General features: G+C 31.4%; 1 protein-coding gene across 2 annotated transcripts; it reads right to left on the bottom strand.

The window, feature by feature from the left end:
• Positions 1–1,712: 1,712 nt before the first annotated feature.
• Positions 1,713–10,596, bottom strand: LOC149905848 (beta-galactosidase-like). 2 transcript variants are annotated; one of them, XM_090105160.1, is made up of 13 exons: positions 10,452–10,596; positions 9,465–9,634; positions 6,680–6,846; positions 6,112–6,262; positions 5,932–5,995; positions 5,575–5,669; positions 4,512–4,689; positions 3,961–4,185; positions 3,232–3,350; positions 2,704–2,979; positions 2,488–2,622; positions 2,170–2,400; positions 1,713–1,968 (listed from the first exon to the last, which is right to left on the bottom strand). In XM_090105160.1, exons 2-13 carry the CDS (start codon positions 9,612–9,614, stop codon positions 1,744–1,746), a joined length of 2,016 nt encoding a protein of 671 aa, XP_089961286.1. In that variant the 5' UTR covers positions 9,615–9,634; positions 10,452–10,596; the 3' UTR covers positions 1,713–1,743. The 2 variants fall into 2 exon arrangements, with proteins under 2 accessions (XP_089961286.1, XP_089961287.1); XM_090105161.1 differs by having other exon boundaries at positions 6,680–6,837.
• Between the last annotated feature and the right edge of the window lie 513 nt (positions 10,597–11,109).

Here is an 11,109-nt window from a genome sequence, read left to right as displayed (position 1 = left end):
CCGAGATAAGCCAGATCCCTATCTTTTTGTTTACCTTTCCCGGTATTTTTCTTTATTCTTCTCATTAATCCTTTCTTTAATCCCATCCCATTCCTTGAATAGTCGGCGATCCAATTGCAGCGGCGTAAGGTCTACAGACAGCCTTATGCCTCTGAAAATGTGCATGGGCGGTGATAGCGCTTACTATCAGGCTTTCCCACCAGCTTCTTTCCCGACTATGAGATAAGAAAAAGAACTAGACTTCACAGGGAGCTAGATCTGGCAAATATGCTGTTCGAGCAGAATAGATGATTTTTTTAAGGCAGCCATCAAAATGCTAGCCAGGAACCGCAGGTTTGATGCTCCTCAATTGTAGTGAAGAACCTTCTCTGTAGTCTGTACTCAAATGAAAATCTTTCCATAAGAAGAAGAAATCTTGCCCTATTAAGTTATTTATTGGATATAAAGCAACATATTTCAGATTTTCTATTAACACTGGAAATGCCTGATTATTATCACCACTATATTTGGATCAGCGTAGTATCAGTTTTTTTGATAAGGAGTTGCAAAATATCTTGACCAAAAGGATTAAGTGATCAAATCAATAAGATGTCAACAAACTATCTGGCAAAATGACCTATATATTTTAAATAGTTTACTTTCTCAATTTCAGCCTATTCTAATTTTTGCGAATAAGAGGTTCTTCTATTATGAAGTCTGATAAAAATCTGTATGGTTAACTTGAGATGTTTGCACTTTGTACGTTCAGGTATTAAAATTATCTGAACTATCGACACACAATAGATAAAGCTATTGAAGTTGAAATGGTATAATCCTTACCTGCTTTTTGATAAAAACCAGTTAACCGAACTACAACCAACGCGTTACTAAAAAGTGAAATGTAAATATAAACATTTCGATTTAGATTTCAGCGTCCATTTAATATGTTAACTTAGTAGTATTTAGTATTACGTCGCCATATATACTTAAAATAAACTATAATTTTACAACATTTGACCGACGGAGACCCCTACCACAGATTAGAGAATAGTTACTTCGCCCTACCACAGATTAGAGAATAGTTGCCCCTACTACTGTATAGTTAAAAATAACAACGAACCTAACCTTACCCACCCTTGTCCAACCCAACGATTTTTGCTAAATGGCGTTCAGTGAAGACGTTAAACGTTACATTAAACAACTTGACGAGTTTTCGTTTAGTCATTCAATTAAACGTCGTCATTCAATTGAACGCACATAGTCATTCAATCAAATAGCAGATTCAACCAGATGACTGCGACATATAAAACATTTAACTTCACTTTAAGTTTAAATAAAGAAAAAGCGATAGTTATGTCGTACATAATTTATGAATTATGAGATTCTATTCTACTAATGAAATTCGGTTATGTATATTGATTTAATCGATATTTTGTGTAGAAATAAGCTAAGGGCGAACTCCAAAAACAAAATTGTCATCCGTCCAATATATTACAGATGTTAGCTAAGGTTTTTTTATTTATTGAAATAGCTGCAGCAGAAATACAAAAAAGTTTGGGTACGGAACCATATAAACTATTAAACAAAACAGAAAGCTACCATTGATCTTTTCTATAAGTATTCCTACTTATCCAAAATAGCGACAAGGAAGTACAAAGTCTTTCCCATTATCCAAATCATCATATCGAACGTAGTCAGTTTAAAATAAAATAATAAAGAAAATCAAAGAAAAATTTTGTTCGAAAAGTTTTATTATTTCAATAATTAATTTAAATAAATACTATAATCCAACGGACTAGTTCTGTTCAAAATAGGGTAGTCTATAAATTTGATCGTGTTGTTAAGCGGTGCTTCTTGCATTTCTATAATTTCGATGATATTCTGTTCGGGCGCAGGTTTAAGCCAAACTGCTGGGACGTACAATGTAATCTGTGGTCCAACCTGAGGCCAGTACCTTCCAAGGTGGTGCTTATTTACGTAGATATATCCCTGTTAAATAAAAAATAATGTAGGCAAACATAAAATTTGAAAAAAATATTTATTTTCTATTTTATGCGTTCTTGGGTAGCAAACCTATCTTCATAATATCGAGATAAATGATAATATAGTAAATTTATATTAAAAGAGACCTAAATTATTTTTAAAAGAAAATTAGAATAATGTGAAATTATAAAACAATGTTATATTAACCTTTCCCCAACCAGAGGTATCGATGAATGAGTCCAAGGGTATCTGTCCAGCTGGTAACACAAACGAACCGGTAAATAGCATGGGACCATCTAATTTGCTTGTACTGTTAATGATTCCTTCATTAGAACGAGGAACAATTTCTTGAAATACGCTTTTGTCCAAGGAATAGCCCGTTATGGACCAAGTACCGTCTAATGTTTTATTGTTCAAAAGGACCGTGCTTAAAATGCCCTGGAAACAGAAGGAATAAGAATTAACTTAATAAATTCATAGATTATATAAAAATATATTTTTTGCATAGTGTGAAAAAGAAGATACCTTGTAATCGTGTAATCTGTTGCCATAATTTATTCGTCCCTGATTCTCCACAAGCAACGACAGGACTGAGCCTGGCGTTGACTTAATACTTAGCGAATACATTTTATGCATTCTATTTATAACTCCTTGGAGAGTCTGTAATGAAAATGGAATCCTTAATTGAAGTGTGCAAGATGCAACATCTTATCTTTTACCAGTTACCGCATAACTACTTACATTATTAACGTAAACAAAAATCCAATCTCGTGGCTTTTGAATTTCTAATATTCCATTTTCTTCGTTTATAGTTGTTTCATATAATATCATTCCTGAAAATTGCCGCAGTTCTTCAAAAGTGGGCAATTTTGAGCCCGTAACGTCTGCATATTTTTTGCCTAAATATTTACGACCTTTGTCCGACAAAAGGCTTACAAATGGTTCTACTGTGACTTCTCCGTAAGCTCCTTTATTTGTCGCTATTGGAAGTGTTATGTTATTTACTTCAGGATTGAACTGCAAAAAAAGAAATTATTTAAAATGAGATGCAGATGTATCATGTAAAATAACCTAACCCAAATAATTTATCACGTTTTCGTAACTATTTTCTTTTGTCACATAAATTAAATTAAAATAAGGAATGAGTAGGTGCTCTTATTTCTTTTCCTACACCAAAAGAAATATGGATAAGAGGTCCTTATTCTGGCCAGCAGACCTGGAGAAAATGTTCATGATTCATCTAATGATTTCGGTAAGAAGAGCACTTACCTCAGCAATTGTGTTTCTTATAGCATAATACTTATGAGTAGGATCACCCGCTTCAGTTAAAGGTGCATCATAGTCGTATGATGTTATGTCAGGCTGATAAAATGAACCATAGTTCGCACCTGTAGTGTAATAAATATTTATATTATAACACATAATCTTTATATAATCTGACCAAGGCATGTTCTTGGTAAATAACAACTATGTCGCTATTGTGTCTATAAATAAATCGATAACTATCATTATAACTGAAAATAATACGGGCACTATAATAGTATAAGTTATTAGATAGACCGTGTTTATAATTTACAATAATATATAGGTAGTCTATTTTATTATATTCTTATCAAGACAATATTAAGCATTAATAAATAAACAGAAGCATTTGTCCTCATTTGTCATAATGCTGATAAATTTTTTTTTAATGCTGTCGATGCATATGGCCGGAAAAAGTCGGCGAAACAACAAGTCCTATTTCTTTTTTTAAATATTGAACCTCACCTAACCAATCTCTCTCTATTCGTCTAATTAGTTTATTATTCATAAGGCCGTCATCAGACATTATTAAAAACATCCCTATCTATTTATTACTTCGCCCATGACATTTGTACATTGTACAATTGTTAATAGTCACAGTAGTACATGTGGATTACCTAATGTAAATATAACAAATTGAATAAGCAATTGAACAAGCATGTTGCATTTTGTATTACAAAAAAAAAAATATCACACCTGACATAAATCCAAAATTAGTGCCACCGAAAAACATATAGAAGTTAAAATTAATACTGTTGCGAAGCATATCACGGAGAGTAACGATCACAGCATCCGTGGGGACCTGCTGAATCTTCTCCGTCCAGTGAGTGAGCCAGCCTGGGTAGTACTCCGAATTCATGAGAGGACCAACCGGCATAAAGTTACGGAGATCACTGAACGTTTTCATAACGCTTTTTGATGCTGTAAATGAAATAAGGAGAAAATTAAGAAGAGTTTTAATTTATATTGGTGTACTTACCTACATGTATCAAATAAAGGTTTTTTGGCCAAAAAAATAATTTTACGGGTATGTTGCCGCTTAGTATGATGCTAATCAATGTAAGCTAAAACTTTAATTTTTGTCTGTTCCTAAGTTTGCATCAATTAGTATTGCATCTCCAATTCATTATTTACTAATAATGGGTAAATGTAGCTAAAAATTAGTAGATATATTAGGAACACACACATTAAAATAAATGAACTAGCACAAGATTATGCAAGAAATATAATTTAAGGAAGGTACTCACTTGGTCCAAAATCGATAGTGGTAAGAACACCAGGTACGGATCCATCGAAGAAGTATGACCTGTATGAACCATCGGTTGTGTAGAGGAGAGCATCGGTACCAACGTGTTCAGAGATTATGTCACGCATTTGTTCCATATATTTCTTATCTGCACCATAACTGCCGTATTCATTTTCTACCTAAATATAAACAAATACTTCATCAACTCAAACTCAAGCCAACTAGGTACTAACTGAACTAAAAACATTATAATAAATGTAAATTTTTACCCGCTTTTGTAGATAGTAAGGCAACATGAAGGCAACATATCGTAGTATGTAAAGTATATTTTTTTCGAAACATACTTTTAGTATACCTACTTTGCTTAGATATAATTAGATAAATATTATTAAAAAAATTGCTTAAAGTGAGAGTGGAACAGACAGTTTAATAATTCTTAGTATTAATAAAAAATTTGTATGACCCTATGACCCCATTAAATCCATGTACATTGAATGGTCATAGGTCAAACTGTGTAGATTCAATCCATTTATTCTTCAATCAAATGATTAAATATAAATACGATTCTAAATACACAGCATATTTTCAGTTATATCTGCTCTTAATTACGAATCATTTATTTTATTATTTTTCTGCTATAGGTTTCCAATTTATAATAAAAACGTAAAAAAAAATCATAAAATGACTACCGCCTGTCTGCCTTCGATACAAAATATAATAAATTAAATAATTTTTCAACTTCAGATAGGAACATTAATCAAAACCGTCTAACGTTTGTTAGTTTTATTAAAAAAAAACTGCAAAGCAAAAATATCTAAAAGATAGTCTTTTAATTTTTTCCGTTGATGATGAATGTTAAACGAATATTCGAGGCACGATTTTGATAAATTGGTGTAGAATTTAGATTGCAATTTGGTAATATTTATTGAAAATTGACACACTCTCACGTTTTGAATATGAACGTACGTACCAGATACGAAACCACATTAAAGTCTGATTAATTAGTATACTTTTTTATTTTTTAGAATAAAAAAAACATTAAACCATTATTTTTTATCAAATACCTGAACTAATATAATGGGACCTCCATTCCCAAATAGTAGTGGCTTCATTAAAGCAAAAAGTTTTGAAAACCATCGCCTAGTTTCGTCTACGAAATCTGAAATATTCAATAGATAACATTAGAATAAATAGGTTGGAGACGAAAACCACAATGCTATTAAAATGTGGTAGATATTTGTTACTCGTTATCAGATTTAATTTGTTTTCTGTATACCAGAACATAACAAAATACTTTTAATTAATGTGATAATATATAAATGAGTCTATAATATAGTTAATTGATAAGTAACGTAAAATATATATATATTTTATACAATATTAATTTCTTGATTTATTTATTTGTTAAAAGAAAAAATTACCTTTATTTGTTGTGCGTAACTTTATATTTGGATACTTCCCCAACAGCCAGTATGGAAAGCCACCCTTTGATAAAATAAACATAAAAAATACTCATTAGATATGCTTACTGTATAAAAAGTGTGACAAAAATAAAAATAAAAAATATATTTTTTTGACAAGTGTTATTTTGTAATTCATACCAAATCCCTTTCAGCACAGATATAAGGCCCTGGACGTAGAAGTACGTACAAACCTTCTTCTTCAGCTATGTTTATAAATTTTACAAGATCGTTATCATCAGCGAATGATTCCACTCCCTCCTCGGGCTCATGGCTACTCCACTCCACGTATCTAAATATGTCAATACTAAATTATTTACTACTTACCTATTGCTAAAATTTTGGTTTTCCCACTTAATAGATATTCCTAATTTAATATGAGGGTCGAAATATAATAGGTAAAATAATTAGTAATTAACTAAAATATATGTATATAATTATAATTAATTCCATGTTAAACAAGACAGGCATTGCAGAGATATGCTTACTATATTATACTCTCACTTTTAAATGTATTTAAAGAAATTACATACAAAAAATAGTAAAGAAAATTTATTCATAGTCTATCTAATTTAAAATTTGCGTTGATTTATTTTATTTCATTTAACGTAAGTAAGAGGAAAACGTCTTTGTTTTTAGCCTATAGTTTGTATACTACAAAAGTGGGTAATATTATGATCAGATTTTGATAAAGGTAAAGGAAACTTACGTAGAGACAGAGTTTAATCCAGCTGCCTTTATCTTTCTTAACCTATCCCTCCAATACTGATGCGGAAGTCGGAAGTAATGAAGCGAACCGGACATTATCCGGAAAGGAGATCCATCGAGAATAAATTCATTGCCCACGATGCTTATATTGCGTTTTGGCTGAAAAAACTATAACATTATCGTAGTTATAAAGCGATGAAAGTTATTCCAAGCTTACAATATATTTCGTGAAACATAATATTTTGTGAGAGATAATATAATACATATTTGAAAGGCAATCTCTCAGAAATATTAAAATTTATAGTTGTCAAGCAGTCCTAAATTGAAATTCAAGAATGTCGACCCAATTAAATCTAGCTTCGTATTGTTTAACTGAGTATTAAAACAACACACTAACTTCACAAGTATATAAATATTAAATAGGTTTAAGCTACCTGATACATATTATTCTATTCTCATTTATTTTTTTAAAATCTTGCACGCAGTATTGTATAATATTTTATGGATAGTTGGATGTAGACGTTTATCGACAGTTGTGGATCATTCCACACTGTTCCACACAGACATCTTGACAGACTTTTTGTGTTCCCTCTACAAAAAACAGTTAAACACGAACACAGCTTCTCAGTTTTTTTTGCACGCCTCAAAAGCGAAGTGTTGAGGTTGTGCTCTACACTCGACAAATCGAAAAAGGCAGTTTCTAACTCTTCTTTAGCTTCATAACTGCCAATTCCGCTAATCAGTCAAATGGAAATAATAAAATTTATTCGTATCATATTTTTTCTTGTATTCATACCACAATTATTAAAAATATGATCCTAATCTGCGCATCTGGTCAGAGGCGTATTAATTTACAACTGTTTGTCCGTAAATACTCTAATTTATTTGGCCATGAGACCAATTTTGAATGAAGGATATTTAAAAAATTCCCTAGTTGGTTCTTAAATATTCATCTATCTAACGATCATAGGTATTATAACATAGTATAAAAAAATCAAATATGGTATCAAATTCTCCTTAATCTTAAATCTACTCGTCTAAAACGTCTGCTATTTGGTCAACGTTTAATCAGAATTACTATCTAAATATTTTTCCAAAATGAAAGTACCTACGGTCTAACAGATTTTACTCATTGCAGGAAAAACCCATAACTTCAATATATATCGTATTTCTTGTGAAATAAATAAACAGCTCTTATTTATACATATTACAAACAGACTCTTTTTTGTATAAGTATATGAAATTATTATTATTGTAAGCTTTATATTTTTTTAGGACCGGTTCTAAACGACATAGTGGATCTTTTTTGCTTGCACACAAAAAGCAATTGAGGACCGGTTTGGCAGTACTCTTTATAATAATATTATACTCGTTCTACCAGCAAAATCTCATATAGGTACACTTGGGAACATAGATTCGAGAATTTTAAAATTAGATACTAGATAGATAGATATAAGATACTAGTAACATAGTACAGAAGGTATAACATAATATAACGCTAGATAGAAACTAATAAATAAGTATAATATGGGCTAAAATCTCAATTTTGAGTTTGTTCGAAATTAAATCAACCGTTCTGAAATGATTGAATATACATATTTGATACTAGAGGTCCGCTCCGGCTTCGCCCGTGGTACATATTTCGCAATAAAAGGTAGCCTATGTCCTTTCTCGGGTATCAAAATATCTCCATACCAAATTGCATGTAAATTGGTTCAGTAGTTTAGGCGTGATTGAGTAACAGACAGACAGACAGAGTTACTTTCGCATTTTAATATGTATTAAGTATGGATTTCGATTGACATGTTGTATCATTAATTTATTTTGAAATTCAATTAGTAATTACATTTAACAACTTTCAGTGCTAATTGCTTTATTAGCACTGAAAGTTGTTGTTGTATTTTAACTTTTAAGTTCAGTGTGGCAGTGTCAAAGGTTGTTGAAAAGACGTTCATTAAGATAGATGTGACGGGTTAGCACCTGTATGCATAATTGCAATTGCTTGCATGCAACAGAATACTGCGACAATAGCATAATTACATTTCACGTAATTATCTATAAATACAATATCACGACTTAAATTTACCATAGGTACTTATGTATATTTTATGTCAGTAGATTTTATCGTATGACTACGATTAGACACAACTATTCAAGTGAGTTGCTGAAAAATTAATGGTATTTTTAATTTATAAAAATCATTATGAAAGTTTCAAGCCATTATTTAAATGGATTAGAAAGCTATCCTTATTCACTAATAATCTTCAAGTATAACCGTGTGTCTTCTGCAATTCTAAAAAAAATGGCTTTCACTTTATATGGATTTAATGAGCGAGTGAACAAGTTATTTTCTTATATTATTTTATGTACCTAGTTGCGGTAAAGTGATTTGTAGTAAAATGTAGATAAATTTGAAGAAATTTTGCTCTCATTGAAAATAAATTTATATCACAATGTGTATTTTAGTTACAGGTAGCCGTAGATGCAGCATATATTTTAGCTGAGGGCTTTGCGATCTGCCTAAATAACTTCGAATGTATATAGGTATTACGGGCTCCAATTCTAAGCTCATAAACGGACAAGTAAAGTTGCTACAGATAACTAAAGATCGGAAGTGATCGAAACATTTGAAATTGTTTTTTTAATCCGCAAATTTTTTTCATTTGTTTGCAGTATTTATACATAATAAGGTATTTATATTTTTAAGTGAAACGTAATGGGATCGCGGATATAGCTTATGTCCATATACAAAAAAAGATATAAAAAAAAGATCCTTAATATCTTACTTTTAATTCCTTTTCTGCTAAGTCATTTCCTTGATTCAATTCCTTTAATTGGATAACAACTGGAACAGGGCTGGATGCACTATCATCGCAGTAAACAATGGTAGAAACTGCAGCGCATAGGAATGCTGCTATTATCATGAATTTGTCCATTGTCTCATTCGTTTTTGTATCTGCAATAAAATATTTCGCAAAGTACAATAATTACTGGTAATTTCATAAGCCTTGCATTATCGTTACTGCTATATTGTATTAACATGCGGTCGTTATAATAAATCGAATTACCACACTGATTAAAACTGTAATATGTATAGTAAAATATATCAGATAGGTAGTTAGTTCTATAATTAACAGAAAATGAAAAATAATGGACTGTGTAAAAAAAGGAAAGCTCGGTTCCTTTGATCCGTGTAGTATAGTATTATCTGTGCTTTGAATTAATTTTCCACTTTATTGAGGTCGTTTATGATGTAAAAATTATAACTAAACAGCAGATAAGATACACTATTTTCAAATCCAGCGCCGATTTTTAGGTCGATCAGATATTAAATGAAAGTTAAATAGAAAAGTTCATTTGTACAAGCTAAATTAAGGTTAATTATTACAAACAAAAACTTAGAGAAGAAAAATATATATTTTAATGTAATAACGCTCCCAAGATTCATTTAAATAATTCATTTTAATTTTAGTTTGTTTAAGAAAAAAGATGTAGCTCATGTTCTAGAGGCTAAAATGTGCATCGTATTACATCTGATATTATTATCGTCTACAGACTACACCGCGAAACTATTATGCAGCTCGTGCATTGTTGATAAGTAGGTCCTTTTTGCAATTGAAGAATGCACTGTTTAAAATAGAAAATTGCATTGACTAAAAAAGTAACTCCAAAGTAAACCAAGCCGTGATCTGGAATTGAATACCAGCATTTATGGAGTTTACTTCTAGAGAGGGTATTACGAATGCACAATGCATCTATGTGCGGTACGTTACCGGTCTTGCGGCAATGACCCCTTCGCTAGACACTGGAGCGGCAGTGAACTCTCTTGGCCCCAACTTGACAATCACATTAGTGCAAAGTAGGTGGGTTATTAGAGCGGACTAACGCCAGCAAGACACACGACCGTTCGCCTCGCTGTTCCCCTAGAAACTCGATGATTTTGGCCCTGCGGTTTACCGCTTATCCTTATTTAACACCCATATTGCGCATAGACAGGGATCGTTATCATCAGGCAAACAAGATTAATATGATTATTGATTTAATGATTTACAAAATTAAAAAAAAATGCTAAACAAATCTAATGTCTTTATTTGCAATGATGTCCATGTAAAATATCTCGTGAGACGTGAGCTTAGCACAACAAATTAGGTAGGTATTTACCTCAGTTAATAACTATGAGGTATTAATTTTATTGAGATAATGTCGTAGATAAATTAAACAGGATGCGTTTTGGATAATATTGATCCAATTAATATAAAGAATATGTAGCTTTTCAGAAATTTACATTGACAGTTAATATTTTAATTTTTATTTAATACTAGATTTCCACCCGCGGCTTCGCCCGCGTTTTCAAAGGAAACCCCGCATAGTTCCCGTTCCCGTGGGATTTCCGGGATAAAACCTATCCTATGTGTTATTCTGATGTATAAG

Source organism: Colias eurytheme, chromosome 9 (genome assembly GCF_061535395.1).
Source record: "Colias eurytheme isolate Ceu_HAF_F1 chromosome 9, ilColEury1 Martin Lab GWU primary, whole genome shotgun sequence".
NCBI lineage: Eukaryota > Metazoa > Arthropoda > Insecta > Lepidoptera > Pieridae > Colias > Colias eurytheme.
This window is presented reverse-complemented; position numbering and strand designations above follow the sequence as displayed.

Coding starts and splice junctions, on each gene's coding strand:
- LOC149905848 (XM_090105160.1), bottom strand. CDS start 9,614: ATGGACAAATTCATGATAATAGCAGCATTCCTATGCGCTGCAGTTTCT. Junction 2,401..2,487: donor ACAGATTACACGATTACAAG/GTATCTTCTTTT, acceptor TTCTGTTTCCAG/GGCATTTTAAGCACGGTCCT. Junction 1,969..2,169: donor ATACCTCTGGTTGGGGAAAG/GTTAATATAACA, acceptor TTTATTTAACAG/GGATATATCTACGTAAATAA.